This window comes from Lacerta agilis, chromosome 9 (assembly GCF_009819535.1).
Source record: "Lacerta agilis isolate rLacAgi1 chromosome 9, rLacAgi1.pri, whole genome shotgun sequence".
Lineage (NCBI taxonomy): Eukaryota > Metazoa > Chordata > Lepidosauria > Squamata > Lacertidae > Lacerta > Lacerta agilis.
Window position 1 is genome coordinate 68,363,595 of NC_046320.1, and position 27,914 is coordinate 68,391,508.

The following is a 27,914-nucleotide window of genomic DNA, read 5'->3' on the forward strand; positions in this document are numbered from 1 at the left end:
AAGAGGACACCCCAGGAACCAACTAATACAGAAATTAATAAAAGTCTTGCAGTTCCAATACTCTAAACTGCTCAACCAAGAAACCAAGTTTAGATCCAATACTCTAAACTGCTCAACCAAGAAATAGAGTGGAAAATCAGATTAATGAAGCAAAAAACTTTTGAGTCGGCAAACAAATGTGGAAAATTACTTGCTTGGCAGTTGAAGAAGAGACAGAAATTGAATACCATTACAAATATTAAAGGAAAGGAAAGGAATGTGGAGAATCCAGAGGAGATTAGAAAATGCTTTCAAAATTTTTATAAACAATTGTACAAACAAGAGAATCAAGAGGAGAATGCTATTGAACAGTTCTTGGAAAAGAATGGATTGCACAAAATCCCAGAAGAAAAATCTGCATTACTCAACCACCCTATTACAAGTCAAGAGATTGAACAAGCAATTAAGACAATGCAAATTTGCAAGGCCCCAGGACCAGATGGACTGACTGCAAAATATTATAAGATGTTGAAAGACTGGTTGATTCAACCATTGACAGAAGTATGTAATGGAATGTTAGGGGGAGGTAGGGCACCAGACTCATGGAAAGAAGTATATATCACGTTGATTTTGAAACCAGAGACTGATAAAACGCAGATGAAGAATTACCGACCGATAGCACTTTTAAATGTGGACTATAAAATCTTTGCGAATGTCATGGCTACAAGGTTAAAGAGAGTATTGAAGGAATATATCTACAAAGATCAAGCAGGTTTTTTGCCTGGTAGACATATGAATAGAAATATCGTGGATATATTGGAAAGACTGGAAAAAAGATAAATACACAAGCTGCTCTGATGTTTATAGATGCCGAGAAGGCCTTTGACAAAATTTATTGGAGTTTTATGAAGAAAAATTTGGAAAAGATGGAGGTCGGTCAAAGATATTTGAATGGCATAAATGCCATATATAAAGAACAAAAAGCAAAAATTATATTAAATAACGTGATATCTGAAGAAATTAGAATCGAAAAAGGAACGAGACAAGGTTGCCCTATCTCCCCCCTACTCTTTAAAACGGTCCTGGAGGTCCTACTGAATATGATTAGAACTGAACAACATATAAAATGAATAAGGGTGGGAGAGAAAGAATATAAATTGAGAGCCTTTGCCGATGACCTCGTGTTATCCCTACAAGACCCAGAAACCAGCGTGATTAAAGCATTAGAGACAGTATTGATAGAAGTTAGTTTCAAATAGGATATAAGAAGTAGATAGAATTATGTTATGTGGATTCTACTAGGATTATAATAGAGTTAAATGTTGATTAATGTTAATAATGATAATAATAGGTGAGAAAGAAGATTTACAATGTTACAAAGTTACTAAAGAAGATTAGAAATGAACACAGAAGAGAGGATGTGAGGAGGTCCCAATATAATGTTATGAATATGATAAAGATAGTTAGATTTTTTGTATTTTTGTAGTTTTTGTAGTATTGTAGGTTTTTTTGTTTGTTGTTGTTTTATTGTGTTTTGTATTGTTTGTTTTATTGGAAAATTTAATAAATTCTTATTAAAAAAGAAAAAAGAAAATATCAAGCGTTTCCCAGCATAAATGACACAGGACAAAACATACAACAAAAGACTTTTATTATGTGCTGTGTTTTCATTTTCATCTCCCAATTTTTATTTCTTCTTTATGCTATTTAGGATATTCTTTGGATTCTTCTTTTTCTGAGGGTGTTCTGAAAGATAAGTTGGAAAACCAATGTCCTGGGGGTTGCCTACTCTGGATGAACGCACTCCGCATCTTCATAGCAGCTCTCTGTGGAAGAAAGGAGTAAAAAAAAAATGAATTTTTCTGTGCTTTAATCTTCTGCTAAGCCTTTTGGGTTGGTCACAAAGTCTCCCCTGGTATTCTTGCAGTGAAGCTGGTAAAATGTGGGCTAGAGGGTGTGAACTGTTAGGTGGATTTGTAGCTGTTTGACTAACTGAGCCCAAAAAGGACTCCCCAATGGTTCCTCACAATCCTGGGAGAAAGTGACAAATGGGGTGCTGTAGGGTTCTGTCCTGGGTCCGTTGTAGTTCAACAAGACTTAGGTGAAGGCATAGAGGGGATGATCATCAAATTTGCAGATGACACCAAACTGGGCCGGGTAGCTGAGACCTCAGAGAATCAGGATTGAAGAGGAGTTTCACAGATTGGAGAACTGGGCCCAAACATTTTATTAAAGATGGATTTCCATAGGGACAAATGTAAGGTTTGACACATAAGCAGGAATAACCAGATGCACAAATATAGGATGGGTGACACTTGGCTAGACAGTGCCTGGTGTGCCGAGGGAAAAATTTGTTTATTTGATTCCTATTCAAGAGAATTACTTTATATATAGTCAATATAGGCACAGAGTTAAATTTTTTAACATTTTCTAATGGTGGTGGGCCTCGTGATTTTTTTCATGAAACAAGTGTGCCTTTGCCCAAAAAAGGTTGAAAAACACTGGGCTAGACTGTAGTAGCTAAGACCTCAGAGAATCAGGATTGAAAATGAGTTTCACAGATTGGAGAAGTGGGCCCAAACTTTTTTTAAAAATGAATTTCCATAGGTACAGTCATACCTCGTGTTACTGCCACTGCGGGTTACGAACGTGCCGAACCCGGAAATACCGGAATAGGTTACATCCGTGTTCGGCGGTTCGCGCATGCACAGACATGCACAATGATGCTACGCGCATGCGCAGAAGCGGCGCTGCTGGTTGCGTTCTGCTCATGATGCGAATGGGGCTCCGGAACGGATCCCGTTCGCATCCAGAGCTACTACTGTACAAATGTAAGGTTTGACACATAAGCAGGAATAACCAGATGCACAAATATAGGATGGGTGACACCTGGCTTGACTGTAGTACATTTGAAAAGGATCTTGGCGTTTTAGTAGACCACAAGCTTAGAAGGAGAGAACAGCGTGATGCAACAGCCAAAAAAGTGAATACTGTTCTAGGCTGCATCAACAGAAGTCCAGTGTCCAGGTCAAAGGAAGTAACAGTGCCACTCTATTGTGCCTTGCTCAGACCCAACCTGGATCATTGTGTCCAACTCTGGTCACCACAGTTTAAGAAAGATATTGACATGCTGGAATGTGTTCAGAAGAGGGCAAACAGGGTGGCCAAGGATCTGGAAATCTAGCCTTATGAGGAATGGTTGAAGGAGTGTTGGGTATGTTTAGCCTGGGGAAGAGAAGACCGAGAGGTGATATGAGCCGTCTTCAAATATCTGAAGGTCTGTCCCATGGAAGACGGAGCAAGATTCTCTCTGCTGCTCCAGGACCCAAAGGAATAGATTCAAATACAAAACAGGAGATTCTGACTAAACATTCGGAAGAACTCTCTGAGCGCAAGAGCCGCTTGGCAGTGGAAGTTTTTAAAGGTTAGTTGGGTGGCCATCAGTCTTGTATGATCTAGTTGGGATTCCTGCATTGCAGGGGTTGTACTAAATGACCCTTGGTCATGACTTGTAGCAGTTAATGTGACTTTTCTGACTCACATTCCCCCCTCTTCCTCTCTCCAGGACTCCCTCTTGGTGAGCTTCATCAGATACCCTTACCGACACCGCAGCATATTCCAGAGACTGCACATCTTCCTCCTTCACTGCAGAACTTCCAGCCGGACATGCAGGGGTCAGGCAGGTTATTTTCCTCTAGGCAGTGCAAAGTTTCCGGGGTTTCAATGAGGCAGCCAAATTCTTCTCCACAGCAGATGCTGGGGCCAAAGCAGTTTCCTTCCTCTTCAGGACCACAGGTGATGCACTGAGAGAGAGAGAGAGAAGGGTTGTGCTGAGTTTGAGTTTGGCTACGGCAACGTGACTACAGGTATGCTCACTTTAAGTTGCTGCTTATGGCACAAGAGCAGACTAGGCTCTTTTCTTCCTATCAGTTGGCAACGCTGCACTGGTCTGTGTGCAGGGAAAGTGGTTAAAAGCAGCAGGGCTAGAAGCTTGAAGTCAGGGATGGCGGACATGTGGCTATCTAGCTGATATTGCATTGCAGCTCACATCAGCCCCAGGGAACATGGCCAAATGCCCCGGAGGATACTGGGAGTTGTAGTCCAACAACATCTGGAGGACCTCCGCTTCCCCACCCTTGCTTTTGGCGATCAAGGTTGCAATCCTGAACAGTGGTACCTTGCAAGACGAATGCCTTGCTAGACGAAAAACTCGCTAGACGAAAGGCATCCGCAAACGAAAGGGTGACTCGCAAGACAAATTTCCCTCGAACTGTGCTTCGCAAGATGAAATTTCCGCTATACGACAGCACACACGGAACGAATTAATTTTGTCTTGCGAGGCACCACTGTACTTACTTCCTGGTTGCAAGTCCTATTGAACTCAATAAGGCTTACTTTTGAGTAGCTATGTCTAGGCTTGCACCGCACTCACATTTAATTATCGAAGCATCAATTGCATGTGCCTCACTGAAGAGGCCTTTGCAAAGGAAAGCTCTTGCAGGAAGGCGGAGAACTCGCTATGCTGCTTGGAAAAAGAGCATCAAAAGGGAGTAAATGCTTCAATACGAGTGCTGGTATGAAAAATGCTTATAAATCTAATCTGCAACGTTTCTAGTGCGTGAGCTGCGCACAGAGCATGACCTCATTGCTTCCCTCGAGGGAGGGTTTCACAATGTCCAGCTCACAGATAAATAAAGCAGGGTGACTGGAACATATCTAACCTATGGGTTAGTGGCAAGCTGTGGGCCAAATCTGAACCCCAAGCAACCACACTTGGCTCTGCTAGCGCTGCAAGGGAATAGAAGCACAGAGCAGGGCAGCGCTTAACACAGGCTATAGAAATGGGCCGGCTTGGAAGGTTCCAAGCTGTGCTTCGAGATCCCCACACCATTACTAGTAGAGGGTTCGCCTCTTTCTGAGATTGTGCCGGAATAAATGTAGATGCATCAGCATCTCGACAATCTAAGACACAAACTAAAGTCTTTCCTAAGATGCTTACTGTCTTATCTCCCTCTCATATAGACATATAATCTATGGCAGCGCACTCCCCGTGTGTTCAGAACACATTTAAAGCACCTAAATAATCCTGGGAATTGTAGTTCGTTAAGGGTCCTGAGAATTGTAGTTCTGTGAGGGGTAGACTGCCATTCCCAGGATTTAGGGTGGGTGCGCTTTAAATGTCCTTTAATGGTATGGTTGTTTCTGCAGCCTTGAGTGAGCGTTCCTTCACTCTTTCGCTATCCGTAGTTGCAGCACCTCTCTCACTTCCCTAAGGAGCAGAGCTCCATCCCTGCAGAGCAGCTAATGCAGGGGTAGGTATCCTAAGGCCCGTGGTGAGCTCCCATTGCTTGGTCCCAGCTCCTGCCCACCTAGCAGTTCGAAAGCACGTCAAAGTGCAAGCAGATAAATAGGTACCGCTCTGGCAGGAAGGTAAACGGCGTTTCCGTGCTCTGCTCTGGTTCGCCAGAAGCGGCTTAGTCATGCTAGCCACATGACCCGGAAGCTGTACGCCGGCTCCCTCGGCCAGTAAAGTGAGATGAGCGCCGCAACCCCAAAGTCATCTGCGACTGGACATAATGGTCAGGGGTCCCTTTACCATTACCTTTAAGGGTCCTGAGGCTCTGTGAGGGGTAGACTGCCATTCCCAGGATTTGGGGTGGGTGTGCTTTAAATGTCCTTTAATGGTATGGTTGTTTCTGCAGCCTTGAGTGAGCATTCCTTCACTCTTTCGATATCCGTAATTGCAGCACCTCTCTCACTTCCCTAAGGAGCAGAGCTCCATCCCTGCAGAGCAGCTAACAAGTCCGAGAGGCAGAGCAAAGCAGAAAAAGTAACAATTCCCCCATAACTAGAAAAAAAGCAGAAAAGCAGTTTTTTCGGAGACGGGAGCATCAATTGAGATTTGCATGTGCATCAACTGAGATCCTCTCTCTCTCTCTCTCTCTCTCTCTCTCTCTCTCTCTCTCTCCTACCTGTCTGATTTCTGTGTCTGGGAATGCTCTCTTTCCTCGCCAAGGTGTGTTCTGGATGTAGGAAGCTGAGGACAAGGTGAGTAGGCAGAGGACATAGACTGGAAGATATGTCTCAGGCATCTTGGGGGGGCATGCAAATCTCACTCACAGGCTGCCTTCCTCTCCTGGCTTCTGCCTCCTGCATCTGCCTCCTTCCTGGACGCCCTCCCTCTTTATACCCCCTGTAGCTCCCCTTTGCATCTATGCAACACTTCTATCATCATGACCTCGATGGAGGCCCCGCCCTCTCACTCTGGCCCCGCCCCTCAACTACCTCCCTCCCTCCCTTTGCATCCTCCTACTCTGCCACAATTGCACTCACCACAAACAGCCATACTTCCAGAAGCTCAGGATTCAAGACAAGAAATTTAAAAGAAGAATGGGAAATGTTTATAATGTATATACAAAATCATTGAAAACAGGTCAAAACATTAGCAGGATTTTAAATACACTTGTAATGTAATAGATCTTACAGGTAACTTAGGAAGATGGAAAATTGGAGAAGTACTTCTATACAGCTGAAAATTGAATTAAAAGGACCCATGGGAGGCATGGGGGAGAGTCAGGAGATTCAAAGTAATCTCAATATTTGGATTTTGTACTGTTTTATGTTGTATGTTTACAGGTATATCTTTGAAAATCAATGAAAAAGATTTTAAAAAGAGAAATGTGCAGCCAGAACGTTGGAGCCCAAACAGGGCATCTGGGATTGGTATCAGAAGCCCAAACAGCTTCAGTAAATCTAGGGTGTCCCACTTCAAATGGGACAGTCGCACAGTATGGGCTTTGACCCCTTGGTTCAAGTAATATTCCACATGAACGCCCTTTGTATTAGAACAGTGGACTGGCTCCAACAGTTGTGGGGTTTTCTTCTTTTTGCTAATCTTGCAGGTAGGAAACTGAGAGTCATATGATCAAGGACAGATTTAGGGGGGTGCAGATGGGACTGATTCTTCCTCATTTTCAGCCACCCTAGCTTCTCTGTGCAACGTTATTCCGGGAGATGAGTAACTTGCCTTGCACAAGGAGGAAAGTCTGGAAGGGAGATGTGTTGGTGATCTGAGGTTAGATACCCACGTAGCGGAAGTTGCCCCCAGGTCCGCTCACCCCACAAAGGCAGCCTAAGGTCCCAATAGTTTACTGTTGCAAAAGATAAGGCTTTAATAAAACAGTTCCGGATGTTGATACATACAGCTTTTGCAGATACATACATACCAGTAGAAAGTATCTCTGCTGCTCCAGCAGTTGAAGACGTAACACAGACTCCGACTCAACACTTCCAGACAGACTCCATCACAAGACCCCAGACACAATGAACTTTGAACTTTTTTTGGAAGTCGAACGTGCTCCGTTTTGAGTCTTATGCTTCCAGTCTGAGCGCCACACTTACGTTTTGAGTGCTACGCTGATGTCTGTCTGTTTTTGCTATATATTTTCTGTTTTTGTTTTTGCGCCTCTTTTTTGTGACTGTGTGGAACCCAGTTCAGCTACTGATTGATGGATTGTGTGACTGCAGTACACTGTTTATTGCTTTCATTTTATGGATCAACGGTCTCGTTAGATTGTAAAATTCATGTTAAATTGCTGTTTCAGGGGTTGTTTTTAAAAGTGTCTGGAACAGAGCAATCCATTTTGCATGAGTTTCTATGGGAAAGCGCGCCGTCTGGAACGGACTTCCGGAACGGATTAAAAAAGAGAACCAAGGTACCACTGTATTGGTATCAGCAAGCAGGTAAGAATAACCCCTGCAGGTAAGTTGGTGCCAAACATCTTGCTCTGCTTTCCTTTGGACCACATCAGCAAGGCTGAGAGGAGGGTGTTGTCATCTGGGCAGGGTTATTATCCATCCTGCCCAGGTTTGCACCCCAGGGAGGTCATTTCGGTGCTGCTAAGGCAGAGGCACACTCCATTGTCTCGCAAGACAGACAGATGCCAACCAGTAAAATTTAAAAGGTACAAAATCTCTTTCCCTGCTGCATATAGCAACTGCTTGTCCGTATCAGATTTGTATGGTTCCACAGAGCAGAACCAGTGAAATTTAATAGGTACAGAATCTCTTCCCTTGCTACATATAGCAATTGCTTGTCCGTATCGGATTTGTATTGTTCCACAGAGCAGAACCAGTGAAATTTAATAGGTACAGAATCTCTTTCCGTGCTGCATATAGCAACTGCTTGTCCGTATCAGATTTGTATGGTTCCACAGAGCAGAAAAGAGGAGGTGTACCTCACAGCAGAACATACCCGTGCCTGGATATCCCCATAGGCCCTACCTGCCACACACACAAAAGAGGGATGACTGACAACTGACCCCCTTGAGATATCCAGTGCCTAGCTCCCCAGTTGCATAGTAGTGGCAGAAGATGCTTAACTCTCATCCTTTTGCAAAATGTTCAACAGCTGCATTGGAGACATTAACACGAGACTGTTGGGTGTGAAGGCTGTTTGCTACCTCCATGTTTTAATTCAGGGGCTTCCAACGTTGTGCGCATTGGTGAGTTGACCCTCACCAACCCTCCTCCCTCTGTTTTGCAGTGTTGTGGTTTGTTTGGGCCCAAGCAACTCCCCCCCAGCTCCGAGCAACTTCTCCTTAGGTGCCCCCCATGCCACCCCTGCAGTGTGGTTCCCAAAGGAAGACGCTTCCCAGACCTGACACCAGCAGGGAATGACCTTAGGAACATGACATTAATATGCAAGGGGGAATTTTGTGAATTGCAAACGCATCAACGAACCCCTCTCAGAGGGCCTGTAGCTGCCAGGGCAGATCAGCATGGCAGATTCTGTGGAATCCCCTCCCATCAGATGTCAAGAAAATAAACAACTACCCGACTTTTAGAAGACATCTGAAGGCAGCCCTGTTTACAGAAGTTTTTAATGTTTGATGTATTTATTGCCAGTATTTTCACTGCCAACTATTGCAAAGGGTCACAGGATCCAATGTTTCCATTTCTTATCACTGTGTGTATGTGGGCGGAAGTCAAGACGACAACTTCCGCTCTTTATTCTCTCTCTCTCCAGACAGAGAGGATGTGTGAGAAGACGCTCTCACAGCACACCATGATTATTTTGTTTTGTTTGTTTTCTTTGTTGTAAATAAAATGCTTGTCGCTACATTTCCTGCAGAATTTTGTTTTTGCTGACTCTGCTAATGTGCACACATATCTTTCGGGTGTGTGTTGCTGCTGTGTATGTGGGACTCCGAGAACAAGGGGATCGTCCAGTGATCTGTTTTTTATCGTGTTTTTAATATTCTATTAGGAGCCACCCAGAGTGGCTGGGGAAACCCAGCCAGATGGGTGCGGTATGTATGTATGTATGTATGTATAAATAAATTTATTACTACCCACTTATACTCAGGTTGGATGCATGGGGTGTTATATTAAATTATGTGGAGTGCCTTATTTGAGTTGATACAGCAACCGAGGAATTTCGTTGTTTCCCGCAAGGAGACAATGACAATAAATTTCTGTTCTATTCTATTCTATTCTATTCTATTCTATTCTATTCTATTCTATTCTATTCTAGGGGAGGGTTGGTACACCTGGTGGGTAACACCACCTTCTGGGGTAGTTTGTCCACCTTTGGTCCCCATCTTGCACTCAGCTCCTACCTGTGGCTCCTAGAAACTGTCAGTATGCGACAGCAGCCACACTCAGGGAACAGCTTCCACTGGCCGGCTAAACCAGTTGAGGGTAGCCAGTGGGCCTCAACCCACATGTTCCAGGGTTAAACCAGTTTTCAATCTGTAGTATGGATGTTCCCTGGAGGTGTCCGACTCGCAGCCTATTACCTTAAGCTCGGACCAAAATAAGATGTCAGTGCTGCATTGCCAGCTGGACCTTGCCATAGTACTTTATGGCAGTAACAAAGAGGTTTTTCTGGGACAGAGTTCAAAGGGTCTTTTCTTTTTATTGCACATGCATGATGAATTGTGCACATGATGTTATCAGGGTGGTCACACTCCATTGGGCTATCAGTGATGCTTGTGCCTGCAAAAGTTTTCGGGTGGACTCACATTTGGGACTCAGCCACTTCAATAAAAAAAAAAAACAGCAATTTGAATGTGCTATAAACATGCAACACCAGGTGGCACCAGAGAGCAGGAAAATTTAAAACATGATTTTCTACAGTTTTTTTGTTCTTTTGCAATAACGATCTAATTCCTGACTTATTTATATCGGGTTCTCTCTCTCTCTCTCTCTCTCTCTCTCTCTCTCTCTCTCTCTCTCTCTCCCCCCCCCCAGTTTCTAGATCCACCCTTGCATTTCCTTTTTTTAACTTTTTATTGATAATTTTGCAAATACATAAAAGACATAACTTAAAAGCAAAAATTTCCTAACTTAAAAAACAAGAAGAGAAAGTAAAGAAATAATTTTCCCATTCCCCCCCCCCCACACCCTGTGCTGGCTTCCAGCCTTGCATTTCCAATCAGGGCATATCGTGCAACTACCTGCGGAAATCCCATAACTTTTTCATCCACAAATGCTCCAGTTTATTTTTTCACTGTGCCTTTGTTACGCTGCAGCCCCTCTGGACAGCAGCAATGTGTTCAGATAGAACCATAGCTCAGTTGTTAGAGCATGAGACTTAATCTCAGGGTCATAGGTTCAAGCCCCACCTTGGGCAAAAAAAACTCTACATTGCAGGAGGTGGTTGAACTAAATGACCCATGTGGTCCCTTCCAGCTCTACAATTCCATGATTGTAATATTCTAACCAACAAAAGCAGGCTAAATCCACTACCAATGTGGATTTGTGTCCAGAACACAGCTGCAATAAATCACCAGAGTTAAGGGGCCCAAAGTATCCCCACCATGTATTTGAAAATATCAAGCGTTTCCCTGCATAAATGACACAGGACAAAACATGCAGCACAATGCAATAAAAGACTTTTATTATTTGCTGTGTATTTACATTTTCGTCTCCCAATTTTTATTTCTTCTTTATGCTATTTAGGGTATTCTTCGGCAGGGGTAGGCAACCTAATGCCCATGGGCTGGAAGTGGCCCATGGGGGTCTTTTAACCAGCCCAAGAGCCGCCCTGAACCGAGCTGCCCGCTCAGCGAGTCCACGCACACCATCTAAACTGATGCAGACGCTGGAAATAGCGTCTGTGCAGGCGCCAGAAATTGTGGGTGCGCACGCTCACAATCTGGCCCACAGAGTGATCTCTGTTGGACTGAATGGGTCCAGGCAAGGTAAACCCTGCCAACCCCTGTTCTTCGGATTCTTCTTTTTCTGAGGGTGTTCTGAAAGATAAGTTGGAGAACTGGTGTTCTGGGGGTTGCCTACTCCGGATGAACGCACTCGGCATCATTGTAGCAGCTGTCTGTGGAAGAAAGGCAGTATGCTATGGTCATGACTTGTAGCAGTTAATGTGACTGTTATGTACTGAGCTGAATTCTAGAACAATAGGGTCTAGAATGCAGCAGTCTGATTGGTCCACAGGAGCCACCCAATCCAGCTCCAGGTGGAAGTGAAGCAGCGACCTGATTGGCCTGCAAGAGCAGCCAATCAGGCTCCTGGATGAAGTGAATCAGCAACCTGATTGGGCCACAGGAGTAGCCCAGAATTAGCCAATCACGTGGGGACCATTGTGTAAATAATGTATATGCAGCAGACGTTTTGGGGAAAGATTCATTCCTTGCTACTATGAGCTGAATAAAGATCATGAAATTCACACTTGAATATATTTCAGTGACTTTTCTGACTCACGTTCCCCCCTCTTCCTCTCTCCAGGACTCCCTCTTGGTGAGCTTCATCAGATACCCTTACCAACACCGCAGCATGTGCCTGGGACTGCACACTTCCCATCTGCACCGCAGAAGTCCCAGCCAGACATGCAGGGGTCAGGCAGGTCATTTTCCTCCAGGCAGCGCAGAGTTTCCGGGGTGTCAATGAGGCAGCCAAATTCTTCTCCGCAGCAGATGCGGGGGCCAAAGCAGTTTCCTTTCTCTTCAGGACCACAGGTGATGCACTGAGAGACAGAGAGTGAGGGGTGGTGCTGAGTTTGAGTTTGGCTACGGCAACGTGACTACAGGTATGCTCACTTTAGGTTGCTGCTAAAGGCACAAGAGCAGACCAGGCTCTTTTCTTCCTATCAGTTGGCAACGCTGCACTGGTCTGTGTGCAGAGAAAGTGGTTAAAAGCAGCAGGGCTAGAAGCTTCCTATCAGTTGGCAACGCCTGTTGTATCTCCCTCTCATATAGACATATAATCTATGGCAGCGCACTCCCCGTGTGTTCAGAACACATCTAAAGCACCTAAACAATCCTGGGAATTGTAGTTCGTTAAGAGTCCTGAGGAGGACAGTGGGTGGCGCTGTGGGTTAAACCACAGAGCCTAGGGCTTGCTGATCAAAAGGTCGCCGGTTCGAATCCCCGCAACGGGGTGAGCTCCCATTGCTTGGTCCCAGCTCCTGCCAACCTAGCAGTTCGAAAACACGTCGAAGTGCAAGCAGATAAATAGGTACCGCTCCAGTGGGCAGGTAAACGGCGTTTCCATGCGCTGCTCTGGTTCGCCAGAAGCGGCTTAGTCACGCTGGCCACATGACCCAGAAGCTGTACGCCGGCTCCCTCGGCTAGTAAAGCGAGATGAGCTCCGCAACGCCAGAGTCGTCTGCGACTGGACCTAACGGTCAGGGGTCCCTTTACCTTTACCTTTAAGGGTCCTGAGAATTGTAGCTCTGTGAGGGGTAGACTGCCATTCCCAGGATTTGGGGTGGGTGCGCTTTAAATGTCCTTTAATGGCATGGTTGTCTCTGCAGCCTTGAGTGAGCGTTCCTTCACTCTTTCGCTATAGTAGTTGCACATCCATAAGGAGCAGAGCTCCATCCCTTTAGAGCAGCTAACGGGTCTGAGAGGCAGAGCAAAGCAGAAAAAGGATTAAGCACACAAAGACACCTTTGGAACAATTCCCCCTTAACTAGCAAAGAAGCAGAAAAGTAGTTTCTTTCGGAGACTGGAGCATCAATTGAAATTTGCAGGTGCATCAACTGAGATCCCCCCCCCTCTCTCTCTCCTACCTGTCTGATTTCTGTGTCTGGGAATGCTCTCTTTTCTTGCCTAGTCCAGATCTGGATGTAGGAAGCTGAGGACAATGTGAGTAGGCAGAGGACATAGACTGGAAGAGATGTCTCAGGCATCTTGGTGGGCATGCAAATCTCTCTCGCAGGCTGCCTTCCTCTCCTGGCTTCTGCCTCCTGCATCTGCCTCCTTCCTGGACCACCTCCCTCTTTATACCCTTCGCAGCTTCCCTTTGCATCCATGCAACACTTCTGTCATCATGACCTCAATGGAGGCCCCGCCCTCTCACTCTGGCCCCGCCCCCTCAACTCCCTCCCTCCCTTTGCATCCTCCTTCTCTGCCACCATTGCAGCCACCACAAAACAGACATACTTCCAGAAGCTCAGGAATCAAGAAGACAAGAAATTTAAAAGAAGAATGGGAAATGTTTATAATGTATATACAAAATCATTGGAAACAGGTCAAAACATTAGCATTATTTTAAATACACTAGTAGGTATAGAAGGTATTGATAACTTAGGAAGATGAAAAATTGGAGAAGTATTGATATGCAGCTGAAAATAGAATCAATAGGACCCATGGAAGGGATGGGGGGAAGCCAGGAGATTCAGAGTAATCTCGATATTTGGATTTTGTACTATTTAATGTTGTATGTTTATTTCTTTGAAAATCAATGCAAAAGATTTTAAAAAGAAAAGAAAAAAATAGAAATGTGCAGCCAGAACGTTGGAGCCCAAACAGGGCATCTGGGATTGGTATCAGAAGCCCAAACAGCTTCAGTAAATCTAGGGTGTCCCTCTTCAAATGGGACAGTCCTACAGTATGGGCTTTGACCCCTTGGTTCAGGTAATATTCCACATGAACACCTCTTGTGTTAGAACAGTGGACTGGCTCCAACAGTCATGGGGTTTTCTTCTTTTTGCTAATCTTGCAGGTAGGAAACTGAGAGTCATATTATCAGGGCCGGATTCAGGTTTGATGAAGCCCTAAGCTACTGAAGGTAATGGGGTCCTTTATATGTCCAGCTGTCCTTTGTCAACAACAAATTGTCGCTGTCTTTTGTGTTGAATATATGCTATATGGTAATTTATGGACCTAATAGGTATCTAAAGCCATTTGCACATGCGGAATGTAGGCACCCTATATAGAGAAATGAGCAAACCAGTGATATTTTAGGGAGCAGGCTAGCACCATAGGAGCCTACACAAAACAAAATACTGTTGCTGTATGTAGGTTTTATTTGTTTTTTATCTTATATTTTGGAAATGTACATCCAGTTTTTTCCCCTTTTATTTTTTTGCGGACCCTCAAGAGAGTGAAGCCCTAAGCTATAGCTTGTTTAGCTTATACGTAAATCAGGCACTGTATATGATTCTCTTTCATTGAGATTCCTGCCTTGCAGGGGGATGGGGGCCCTTTTGTGTCCCTTCCAACTCAGTGATACTGTGATTCTATATCCAATGCTGCTATTCCACTCACTCAACAGACTTCGTCTTCCTGGTGAAATCCCCTGCTTTTGTTGCCTGTAGCCCCCGGCACACCCTCAAAATCTGCTCCAGAGTATTGGAGGCCTCTCTAGAGCACATTTTGGGGTTGTCCTGCAGATACAACACCGAGGACTTCATCTTGGACACATGCTTCCCCAAGTACATACCTGTGGTATACCTCTATGCATGTGCAGAGAGCATAACCCAGTCCCACTGGGGATAAACCACTAAGCTGCAAAGAATTCACATAGGCACACTTCCCTGTTGGGTCTTCATTGCAGGGGTCGGGGTGGAGATGGGACTGATTCTTCCTCGTTTTCAGCCACCCTAGCTTCTCTGTGCAACATTACTCCAGGGGATGAGTAACCTGCCTTGCACAAGAAGGAAAGTGTGGAAGGGAGATGTGTTGGCGATCTGAAGTGAGCTACCCACGTTGCGGAAGTCCCCCCAGGTCCGTTCACCACACAGAGGCAGCCTAAGGTCCCAATAGTTTACTGTTGAAGAAGACAACGCTTCAGTAAAACAGTTCCAGATACATACAGCTTTTGCAGATACATACATACAAGTAGAAAGCATCTCTGCTGCTCCAGCAGGTGAAGACGTAACACAGGGTCCAAATCAATACTTCCGGACAGACTCCTTCACTTCACAAGATTGAACCCAACACACAGCACAAGACCCTGGACACAATGAGCTGATGTGCCAGAATTACTTATATTGATGGCATTGGGTTGCTACCATAGCAACTGGCTTGGCTGACCACGCGCCTGTTGGCTTATCTTATTCTTGGGGTGATTTACACTCATGAAGGAAATTAAACTCTTCCTCCGTGTCCAGTTTTTCTACAAAACAAACTACCTCTGCTCTTTATTCCTGCAGGCATGTAACAGAGAAAATGCTTTTGAAAATGAATTATAGTGGTACCTTGGTTCTCAAATGCCTTGGTACTCAAACAACTTGGAACCCAAACACTGCAAACCTGGAAGTAAATGTTCCAGTTTGAAACTATTTTTGGAAGTCGAATGTGCTCCGTTTTGAGTGTCACACTTCTGTTTTGAGTGTATGTCTGTCTGTTTTTGCTATTTATTTTGTGTTTTTGTTTTTGCGGTTCTTTTTTATTTTGTTTTTGTGACTGTGTGGAACCCAGTTCAGCTACTGATTGATTGATTGTGTGACTGCAGTACGTTGTTTATTGCTTTCATTTTATGGATCAATGGTCTCGTTACATAGTAAAATTCATGTTAAATTGCTGTTTCAGGGGTTGTTTTTAAAAGTGTCGGGAATAGATTTATCCATTTTGAAAGATACTCGGAGTCGAGTGTGAATTTCATGCTCTTTATTCAGCTCATAGTAGTGAGGAATGTAGTTCCCCCAAAACGTTTGCTTTATATACACTATTTACACAATGGGCCCCACGTGATTCGCTAATTCAGGGATACTCCTGTATGCCAATCAGAGTGCAGATTCACTTCCACCTGGAGCTGGATTGGGTGGCTCCTGCGGACCAGACTGCTGCAATCTCAATCCTATTGTTCTGGGACCAATCAGACTGCTGCAATCTCAATCCTATTGTTCTGGGACCAGTCAGACTGCTGCAATCTCAATCCTATTGTTCTAGGACCAATCAGCCTGCTGCAGTTTGGATCCTATTCAACTCAGTACATAACACCCCTCCCCTCTAAGTTCCAGTCCTGCCTGGGAGGTTGCATCCATAGTCCTCAAGGTACGCTGGTCGCCTACGTGTGCGTTGCGGCCTGGGCTGTTCCCTGGTCAGGGGTTCTGGTTCTGGCTCATGTTCTGAGGCTGCTGGTTGTGATGGGGCTGTTTGGTCTGGCGCAACCAGCTCGCTCTGTCGTGGCTCTGGTTCTGGTGCCCTCCCGGCCTCGCGGGTCCTCTCAGTATTTACTGATTCTGCCTCCCCTGCCGGCCCCTCCTGCTCTACGGGTCTCAATGCCCCACTGTTCCCTTGGGACTCCTCTGACCTGTCCTCCTCCTGGTTTTCTCCTGGGAATCGTCGCCGTAGCTGGTCGCAGTGGCGGCGCCAGCATTGCCCCCCCTCTGTTAGCACCTCGTATGACACGGGGCCCGTCACCCTGGTGACTGTGGCGGGTACCCATGCCGGGCCTGCCCCAAAATTCTTTGCGTACACTGGATCCTGGGCCACAAAGGTCCGGGGGTTCCTACCTTCACCCACCACTACCTCATCCTGAGCTCTGTCGGGGTGGACCGGCGCCTTGCAATCCAGTCTGATTGCAAGGCGCCGGCCCATTAGTAGTTCAGCGGGGCTCCGGCCAGTCGTTGAGCTGGGGGGTGCTGTGCTGTGCTGTGCTAGAAGGAATGTGGCAAGGCGGTACTCCCAGTCCCCTTGCGTCATGCGGCGTAGGGTGTCCTTGGTGGTCTGCACCATGCGCTCTGCTTGGCCATTGGTGGCAGGGTGGAATGGTGCTGAGCGGATGTGGCGGATGCCTATTCAACTCAGTACATAACACATTTTGCATTAGTTTCTATGGGAAAGTGCGCCGTCTGGAACGGACTTCCGGAATGGATTAAGTTTGAGAACCAAGGCACCACTGCATTGGTATCAACAAGGAGGCAACCAAGTAAGAATAACCCTTGCAGGTAAGTTGGTGCCAAACATATCAGATTTATATGGTTCCACAGAGCAGAACCAGTGAAATTTAATAGGTACAGAATCTCTTTCCTTGCTACATATAGCAATTGCTTGTCCGTATCAGATTTGTATGGTTCCACAGAGCAGAACCAGTGAAATTTAATAGGTACAGAATCTCTTTCCTTGCTACATATAGCAATTGCTTGTCCGTATCAGATTTGTATGGTTCCACAGAGCAGAAAAGAGGAGGTGTACCTCACAGCAGAACATACCCGTGCCTGGATATCCCCATAGGCCCTCCCTGCCACACACATAAAAGAGGGATGACTGACAACTGACCCCCTTGAGATATCCAGTGCCTAGCTCCCCAGTTGCATGGGAGTGGCAGAAGATGCTTAACTCTCATCCTTTTGCAAAATGTTCAACAGCTGCATTGGAGACATTAACATGAGACTGTTGGGTGTGAAGGCTGTTTGCTACCTCCATGTTTTAATCCAGGGGCTTCCAACGTTGTGCGCATTGGTGAGTTGACCCTCACCAACCCTCCTCCCTCTGTTTTGCAGTGTTGTGGTTTGTTTGGGCATAAACAACTCCCCCCCAGCTCCGAGCAACTTCTCCTTAGGTGCCCCCACACCACCCCTGCAGTGTGGTTCCCAACAGATGACGCTTCCCAGACCTGACACCCACAGGGAATGACCTTAGGAACATGGCATTAATATGCAAGGGGGAGTTTTCTGAATTGCAAACGTGTCAATGAACCCCTCTCAGAGGGCCCATGGCTGCCTGGGCAGATCAGCATGGCAGATTCTGTGGAATCCCCTCCCATCAGATGTCAAGAAAATAAACAACTACCCGACTTTTAGAAGACATCTGAAGGCAGCCCCTGTTTACAGAAGTTTTTAATGTTTGATGTATTTATTGCCAGTATTTTCACTGCCAACTATTGCAAAGGGTCACATGATCCAATGTTTACATTTCTTACCATTGTATGTATGAGGGTGGAACTCATGTCGACAACTTCCGCTCTTTGTTCTCTCTCTCCAGACAGAGAGGATGTGTGAGAAGACGCTCTCACAGCACACCATTATTCTTTCGTTTTGTTTGTTTTCTTTGTTGTAAATAAAATGCTTAATGCCACATTTCCTGCACAATCTTGTTTTTGCTGACTCTTCTAAAGCGTGCACATATCTTTCAGATGTGTGTCGCTGCAGTGTATGGGACTCCGAGAACAAGGGGAGCGTCCTGTGACCTGTTATCAGTTATGGGCCCAGAATTGTGTGATTTATGGCGACATGATGGAATGTGGCTCAAGTCCAGCTGCAAATGAGGCACGTCTGTTTTGCTGCTAGTTTGCTGATTAGCCTGAAAGAGAAGTGCTTTGCCAATCATAAATCTCTGCTGTTGTGGGATGCATTTTCTGGCTGAAGAGAATGGTAGAAATGGCCGCAACACAGGGTGGAAACGAGGCTTTCACATTCCTTGCCTTGATGCGACGAATTACGTCACATGCAGCTTTCGAATGGAGAGTCTGCTGCTGCATGAGAAGCTATGGCATGTCATGTTGAAGGATGCCCCAGCCCCACTCACGGATGCGTGGACTACTGCAGATTTGAGGGCCAGAGGCACGATTGCATTAGGAGTCTGACGCCCAATTAATCAATCTGCAAGGTAAGAAGACCGCACAGCAGATGTGGGATGCTCTCAGAGAGATCCACCTGAGAACAGCTGCTGGCTCTTCTATCACATATTTTAAGAAGCTTTGCTGAATGCAGCTTCAGCCTGGTTGTGATCTGGAATCACATCTGACGCAGCTAACATTCCTTAGGGAGGAGCTTAAGAAGTGGGGAGTGATGCTTGCTGAATATGTTTTCTGTTTCATGATTATCAACAGTTTGGATGCAAGCTTTGATTCAATTGCTGCTCAGCTGTCCCAGCAGCACAGCTAACTGTTGATCATGGGGTGTGTGTGTTTTGCTTAATGAGATGGATCAGAGAGTAGCCATCAATCATTGCCAGGAGAGGGCTACTAGCAACGTTCCCAAGCCATCTGCACAGAGTCCATAGGGTGCCACAGCTTTTAAAGCACAGTGATGCTTCAACTGTGAAGAAGTGGGACATCTACAGAAGTTTTGTAAAAAGCGCACTAAATCTAAATGTGGTTCCAGAGGATGGGGTGGGGTGGGGGGAACCCCAGGGACCCGCCCAACCCAAAGCTTTGATCACACGCTGTTCCAGTAAACGTTTGCAGTCGTCTTTTGTCACTGACTCAGGCGCCATCCAACATCTTTGCAAAGACAGAAGCCTGTTCATCCAGCTTGAGATGCAGGAGGGAAAGATTCATCAAGCTGATGGAGGGCTGTTGCAGAGCAAGGGAGAAGGGACTGTGTTTCTTAAAAGCCTCAACACAACAATCAAGAACGTATTATGTCCCACACCTGGCAGATAATCGTCTGAGCGTACTGCTGCTCACTTCACAAGGTTTGTGAGTGTGTTTCACTAAGACCAAGTGTGAAATTATCAAGGGCAATGAGGTCGTTTTGTATGGCAAATTTGAAAAGAGTTTATTTCTGTTGCCTTATTATACCTGATGTTCATTCTAATGCTGTAAATGATGAGCAATGTTGCAATATGACAAAATGTGAAATTGCATGATAATTGTGTACATGATTACTGTCACAAGCTAGGTCATTTGCATTTTCAGCCATTGCTAAAATGCCGGGTTGGGTTGAGGGCATGTCCTTGAAGAATTGCAAGTACCACATGAAATGCCTTTCTTGTGCTGAAAACAAGGTCAAAATGGCTCCCAAGGGAAGAATGGCCGGGAGGAAGGCTTCATCGCCTAATCAGTTCTTTCATGCCAACCTTGTGGGACCTCTAGTTCCCAAGGTAATTCACGGTACTTATTTATTTTTTGTCTTCATTGACCAATCTTCCAGATATGTTTATGTCTACATGCTGGGTCATAAAAGTGATGCTTTTTCTAGGTTTAAGCGTTTCTGTTGCATTGTTGAAAAATGTTCATGATACCCAGGTGAAATGTTTGTTCACGGATAAAGGTGGAGAGTTTTGCTCAGCTGGATTTGAGCAATATCTGGCTGAACTTGGCATTGAGCATCAAGTTTCTTGTCCCAGGTCACCATGGCAAAATGGTCTCTGTGAGAGAGTGAATCAAACACTCCAACAGGGGATGAAGGCTTTGCTTCATGATGCCAACTTGCCAGACCCTTTTTGGGGAGAAGCTGTTAACTGTTTTGTTTACTGCTACAATCGCAGGTTCTCATCGGACATAGGTTGCACTCCTTATGAAAAGCTGTTCCAGAAAAAAAGCCTTTCATCAAACACCTCAGAATTTTTGGTTCAGATGTCTGAGTTCATGCACCTCAGGACAACAAGTTGAGCAAGCCTGGTTTGCATGGCATATTTCTTGGTTATGAGAAAGGTGCTTATCATGTGTTAATGTCTGATACCAAAACAATAAGGTTGACTAGGAGTATTGAATGCAATGCAAAATGGGACACTGTAGGGTGAAAGAGAAGAGTGCAAAATATGGTCTGAGGCTCAACATTAAAAAAACTAAGATCATGGCCACTGGTCCCATCACCTCCTGGCAAATAGAAGGGGAAGAAATGGAGGCAGTGAGAGATTTTACTTTCTTGGGTTCCATGATCACTGCAGATAGTGACAGCAGCCACAAAATTAAAAGATGCCTGCTTCTTGGGATGAAAGCAATGACAAACCTAGACAGCATCTTAAAAAGCAGAGACATCACCTTGCCGACAAAGGTCCGTATAGTTTTCCCAGTAGTAATGTATGGAAGTGAGAGCTGGATCATAAAGAAGACTGATCGCTGAAGAATTGATGCTTTTGAATTATGGTGCTGGAGGAGACTCTTGAGAGTCCCATGGACTGCAAAAAGATCAAATTATCCATCCTCACTGGAAGGACAGATCCTGAAGTTGAGGCTCCAGTACTTTGGCCACCTCATGAGAAGAGAAGACTCCCTAGAAAAGACCCTGATGTTGGGAAAGATGGAGGGCACAAGGAGAAGGGGACGACAGAGGACAAGATGGTTGGACAGTGTTCCCGAAGCGACTGGCATGAGTTTGGCCAAACTGCGGGAGGCAGTGGAGGATAGGGGTGCCTGGCGTGCTCTGGTCCATGGGGTCATGAAGAGTCGGACACGACTGAATGACTGAACAACAACAGGGATTTTTCAGTGTCACCCTGCTTCTGATAATACAGCTCATGCATCTGATGTTGATCGTGTAGGAGATGGTGATGATGGTAGTGATACAGACACAGCCGATTACGAAAGCACCAAAACATCCCTCAAACCATCTGATGAGTCTGATACTGAATCAAAGGTACCCCTTTTCACTACAGGATGGCTTTCTCCAAAGAAGGAAAGACCTGATCTTGAGGATTTATGTATCATACGCAGGAGCGAAAGAGCCACTAAAACTAAACCTCCTAAAAGGTATGATGGTGAGTATGCTAACATGGCTATTGCTAACATGGCTCTTGCTAGCAATGCAAAACAGGTTTTTGAACCTGAAAATTTCCAAGAGGTTCAAGGTTTGTCCTCAGAGGGTGCTGAGCCTCGGCTTAATGCCATGAAGGCTGGACGTGATTCCTTAAAGAAGAAAAATACTTGGGAATTGGTTCCAATGCAACCTTCCATGAAGTTAATTGATAGTCGTCGGGTCTTTAAGGCCAAGACTCACCAACATGGAAAGGTAATTCGGCACAAGGCGAGACTAGTTGCTCGTGGTTTTTCACAGATTCTGGATCAAGATTACCACGAGACCTATTCACCAACTGTGAAATTTGAAAGCATAGGATTAATGCTTAAAATTGCCACTGAAGAGAAATTGAACGTTTCTCATCACGATGTCAACACAGCTTTTTTTGTACAATGAATTGGCTGAAAATATTTACATGCTACCACCTGATGGTATGCAAGTGAAACAGGGAATGGTGTGTAGTCTTAAGAAATCCCTTTGGTTTATTTTCTTACTGTGCATTTCTAACACTGCAGCCCCTCCAGACAGCAGCAATGTGTTCAGATAGAACCATAGCTCAGTTGTTAGAGCATGAGACTCTTAATCTCAGGGTCATGGGTTCGAGCCCCACCTTGGGCAAAAACACTCTGCATTGCAGGAGGATGTTGAACTAGGTGACCCACATGGTCCCTTCCAGCTCTACAATTCCATGATTCTATTATTCTAACCAACTAAAGCAGGCTAAATCCACTACCAATGTGGATTTGTGTCCAGAACACAGCTGCAATAAATCACCAGAGTTAAGGGGCCCAAAGTATCCCCACCATGTATTTGAAAATATCCAGTGTTTCCCTGCATAAATGACACAGGACAAAACATGCAACACAATGCAATAAAAGACTTTTATTATTTGCTGTGTATTTACATTTCCGTCTCCCAATTTTTTATTTCTTCTTTATGCTACTTAGGGTATTCTTCGGATTCTTCTTTTTCTGAGGGCGTTCTGAAAGATAAGTTGGAGAACCGGTGTTCTGGGGGCTGCCTCCCCGTGGGCTTCAGTAAAACTGCTGCTTCCCCTGTTGCTGCCTGTTTGCATTCGCCATGTGCATCAGTTTGAGGAGGAGATCCCCTGCCGAGCTGTCCAGCAAAGTTAGGTTCCTTTCAGAGGGCATTCGACTCCTGCCGCTGTTTTCATCCATGCACGCTGCATCAGTGGTGCAACCCTCTGTGGAAGAAAGGAGTAAAAAATATACATGAAATTTTCTGTGCTTTAATCTTCTGGCAAGCCTTTTGAGTTGGTCACAAAGTCTCCCCTGGTATTCTTGCAGTGAAGCTGGTAAAATGTGGGCTAGGGGGTGTGAACTGTTAGGTGGATTTGTAGCTGTTTGACTAACTGAGCCCCAAAAGGACTCACCAATGGTTCCTCACAATCCTGGGAGAAAGTGACAAATGGGGTGCTGTAGGGTTCTGTCCTGGGTCCGATGTTGTTCAACAAGACTTAGGTGAAGTCATACAGGGGATGATCATCAAATTTGCAGATGACACCAAACTGGGAGGGGTAGCTAAGACCTCAGAGAATCAGGATTGAAGATGAGTTTCACAGATTGGAGAAGTGGGCCCAAAGTTTTTTTTTAAATGAATTTCTGTAGGTACAGTCATACCTCGTGTTAGGGCCACTGTGGGTTGCATTCGGCGCGGGTTACGAACGTGCCGAACCTGGAAATACCAGAATGGGGTATATCCAGGTTCGGCGGTTCACACATGCACAGTCATGCACAATGACGCCACGGGCATGCGCAGAAGCGGCGCTGCTGGTTGCGTTCTGCTCATGATGTGAATAGGGCTCTGGAATGGATCCCGTTCGCATCCAGAGCTACTACTGTACAAATGTAAGGTTTGACACGTAAGCAGGAATAACCAGATGCACAAATATAGGATGGGTGACACCTGGCTTGACTGTAGTACATTTGAAAAGGATCTTGGCGTTTTAGTAGACCACAAGCTTAGAAGGAGAGAACAGCGTGATGCAACAGCCAAAAAAGTGAATACTGTTCTAGGCTGCATCAACAGAAGTCCAGTGTCCAGGTCAAAGGAAGTAACAGTGCCACTCTATTGTGCCTTGCTCAGACCCAACCTGGATGATTGTGCCCAACTCTGGTCACCACAGTTTAAGAAAGATATTGACAAGCTGGAATGTGTTCAGAAGAGGGCAAACAGGGTGACCAAGGGTCTGGAAATCTAGCCTTATGAGGAATGGTCGAAGGAGTGTTGGGTATGTTTAGCCTGGGGAAGAGAAGACCGAGAGGTGATATGAACCGTCTTCAAATATCTGAAGGTCTGTCCCATGGAAGACACAGCAAGATTCTACTCTGCTGCTCCAGGACCCAAAGGAATAGATTCAAATACAAAACAGGAGATTCTGACTAAACATTAGGAAGAACTCTCTGAGCGCAAGAGCCGCTTGGCAGTGGAACTTTCTAAAGGTTAGTTGGGTGGCCATCTGTCTTCTATGATCTAGTTGGGATTCCTGCATTGCAGGGGTTGTACTAAATGACCCTTGGTCATGACTTGTAGCAGTTAATGTGACTTTTCTGACTCACATTCCCCCTCTTCCTCTTTCCAGCACTCCCTCTTGGTGATCTTCATCTCCCGCACACGGATACCCTTACCGTCATTGCAGCATATGCCTGATGCTGCACACCTCCCTCCTGCACTGCAGGGCTTCCCTCCGGCCTCGCAGGGCGAAGGCAGGTAATTTTCCTCCAGGCAGCGCAGAGTTTCCGGGGTGCCAAAGTAGCAGCCAAATTCTTCTCCGCAGCAGATGTTGGGGCCAAAGCAGTTTCCTTTCTTTCCAGGACCACAGGGGATGCACTGAGAGAGAGAGAGAGACAGAGAGTGAGGGGTGGTGCTCAGTTTGAGTTTGGCTACGGCAACGTGACTACAGGTATGCTGAACTAGATGGGTGTTTGGTCTGATCCAGCAGGGCTCATGAAAATCCATCCAGACCAATGTTCCCTGTCCCACAGCAACAAGCCGGATGCTGCCAGGTACCCCACAAGCAGGGGAATCCCTGTCCCTGCCTTAGCTGCTAGTATTTAGAGATATATTGCCCCTGAAACTGGAGGTTCCATCCAACCATGTTGGCTAACACAGCCCTGTTCCCCAGGATTGATTTCTCTAATTCCCCGTTCAAAACCATTTGAGGCTACACTCCTATGCATATTATCCTGGGTGACATCCCACTTAATGTTACTCAAGGTAAACACACTGAATTTAATGCACATTATCATCCTACCTTTTCTTAAAGGAGTTCAAGGTGGTGAACATTCCCCTCCCCCTCCCCATTTCATACAGGAGTTGTATTAGTTAATCGTTTCATATTTAAAATTCCTCACCACATCTACCAGGCAGAGTGATGTGCCTCTCTCTGAATCTGTTTCTTTTTAGCAAGGTTCAGAAATGGACTTTCTTTTTTACTCCAATCACACCAGGAATCTTCATTTGAACCGAATGCAAATGTGAACGTTTAGCTCAACAAGCTGACCCTCACCAATTAGTTTTTTTATTTCTTTAACAAATTTTGTATCCCGCTTGATTGCAACGAAGAAGAGTTTGGATTTGATATCCCGCTTTATCACTACCCGAAGGAGTCTCAAAGCGGCTCACATTCTCCTTTCCCTTCCTCCCCGACAACAAACACTTTAAGCAGTTTGCAAAAAAGTATTAAAATCATCTAAAGAAAAGAGAAGTGTTTTAAGTAGGTGCTGAAAACAGTACTGCAAAGGGAACTGCCTGGTGTCAATAGGCAGGGAGTTCCAAAGTTTGTGTTTCCACAAAACACAAAAGGCTGATTGCTTGTAACAGTGCCAGTCCCACAGATTGAAGCCGTTGACTGGGCATATCTGGGGTAAGAGAATCATTCAATTATTGCTTAACACGGATGAAACACCTTTGATGCACCTCAGTTGTAAATGGTTACTTCTTTTGCATTGCTTTTATTCATTCGTAAGAGGTCTCTTCAGAAGAGCAGCACAACTTAATATGAAACGGCTGTTTGGAGGAAATGGGTTAACTTGAAATTGTGCTACAATGGAAGAATCGCTTTGAACACGGAGCATCTAAAAGCCAGGGCGACAATTCCTTTTTCCTACGCACACCTACTGGAATGAGTTTGCCAACTTTTCCGCTGGCAAGTGCAGCTCCCCCTTTAGCTTCTGCCTGATGTGCAGATGCCATGCAATAATAGACAGTCATGCTGGGAAAACCACCTGCTACCTTTAAGTTGCTGTTAAAGGCACAAGAGCAGACCAGGCCCTTCTCTTCCTATCAGTTGGCAACGCTGCACTGGTCTGTGTGCAGAGAAAGTGGTTAAAAGCAGCAGGGCTAGAAGCTTGAAGTCAGGGATGGTGGACATGCGGCTCTCTAGCTGGTGCAGCATTGCAGCTCACATCAGCCTCAGGGAACATGGCCAAATGCCCCGGAGGATACTGGGAGTTGTAGTTCAACAACATCTGGAGGACCTCAGCTTCCCCACCCTTGCTTTTGGCGATCAAGGTTGCAATCCTGTACTTACTTACCTGGCTGAAACAAAATAACCAAGTTTGTCATTGGTATGAGCTTTCGTGTGCATGCACACTTCTTCAGACACACTGAAACAGAAGTCACCAGACCCTTATACTATATATAGTGAGAGGGTGGGGAAGGGTATTACTCAGAAGGGTGGTGGGAATGAGTGATTGGCTGATGAGAGTGGTAAACCTGCTGACTGTTAACAACTGCAATTGGTCTTACAGGGAAAAGCAATGAACTCAATAAGGCTTACTTTTGAGTAGCTATGTCTAGGCTTGCACCGCACTCACATTTAATTATCGAAGCATCAATTGCATGTGCCTCACTGAAGAGGCCTTTGCAAAGGAAAGCTCTTGCAGGAAGGCGGAGAACTCGCTATGCTGCTTGGAAAAAGAGCATCAAAAGGGAGTAAATGCTTCAATACGAGTGCTGGTATGAAAAATGCTTATAAATCTAATCTGCAACGTTTCTAGTGCGTGAGCTGCGCACAGAGCATGACCTCGTTGCTTCCCTCGAGGGAGGGTTTCACAATGTCCAGCTCACAGATAAATAAAGCAGGGTGATTGAAACATATCTAACCTATGGGTTAGTGGCAAGCTGTGGGCCAAATCTGAACCCCAAGCAACCACACTTGGCTCTGCTAGCGCTGCAAGGGAATAGAAGCACAGAGCAGGGCAGCGCTTAACACAGGCTATAGAAATGGGCCGGCTTGGAAGGTTCCAAGCTGTGCTTCGAGATCCCCACACCTTTACTAGTAGAGGTTTTGCCTCTTTCTGAGATTGTGCCGTAATAAATGTAGATGCATCAGCATCTCAACAATCTAAGACACAAACTAAAGTCTTTCCTAAGTTGCTTACTGTCGTATCTCCCTCTCATATAGACATATAATCTATGGCAGCGCACTCCCCGTGTGTTCAGAACACATTTAAAGCACCTAAATAATCCTGGGAATTGTAGTTCGTTAAGGGTCCTGAGAACTGTAGCTCTGTGAGGGGTGGACTGCCATTCCCAGGATTTGGGGTGGGTGCGCTTTAAATGTCCTTTAATGGTATGGTTGTCTCTGCAGCCTTGAGTGAGCATTCCTTCACTCTTTCGCTATCCGTAGTTGCAGCACCTCTCTCACTTCCACAAGGAGCAGAGCTCCATCCCTGCAGAGCAGCTAACAAGTCCGAGAGGCAGAGCAAAGCAGAAAAAGGATTAAGCACACAAAGACACCTTTGGAACAATTCCCCCATAACTAGCAAAGGAGCAGAAAATCAGTTTCTTCCAGAGACAGGCGCATCAATTGAGATTTGCAGGTGCATCAACTGAGATTCTCTCTCTCCTACCTGTCTGATTTCTGTGTCTGGGAATGCTCTCTTTCCTCCCCGAGGGCAGTTCTGGATGTAGCAAGCTGAGGACAAGGTGAGTAGGCAGAGGACATAGACTGGAAGAGATGTCTCAGGCATCTTGGTGGGCGTACAAATCTCTCTTGCAGGCTGCCTTCCTCTCCTGGCTTCTGCCTCCTGAATCTGCCGCCTTCCTGGACCACCTGCTTCTTTATACCCTTCCTAGCTCCCCTTTGCATCCACGCAACACTTCTGTCATCATGGCCAGGATGTTTATTTTCTCTGCCCCCACCCTCCTCCGCACAACTCATACCTCCCCTCCCCTCCAAGCTGGACTTGATATCACATAATAATTGAACCAATTCAGTGCAGAGCCAAGCTCAGGTCCCCAAAGTCTTTCTCTC

At 45.6% G+C, this 27,914-nt stretch overlaps 1 protein-coding gene across 1 annotated transcript; it reads right to left on the minus strand.

Annotated features, from left to right (window-relative positions):
- Nucleotides 1-22,512: 22,512 nt before the first annotated feature.
- LOC117053472 (vasotocin-neurophysin VT-like) lies at nt 22,513-27,691 on the minus strand. The gene is made up of 3 exons (XM_033161205.1): nt 27,511-27,691; nt 24,283-24,484; nt 22,513-22,838 (listed from the first exon to the last, which is right to left on the minus strand). The coding sequence occupies exons 1-3, from the start codon at nt 27,628-27,630 to the stop codon at nt 22,669-22,671; spliced, it is 492 nt and encodes a 163-aa protein (XP_033017096.1). The 5' UTR covers nt 27,631-27,691; the 3' UTR covers nt 22,513-22,668.
- Nucleotides 27,692-27,914: the final 223 nt, after the last annotated feature.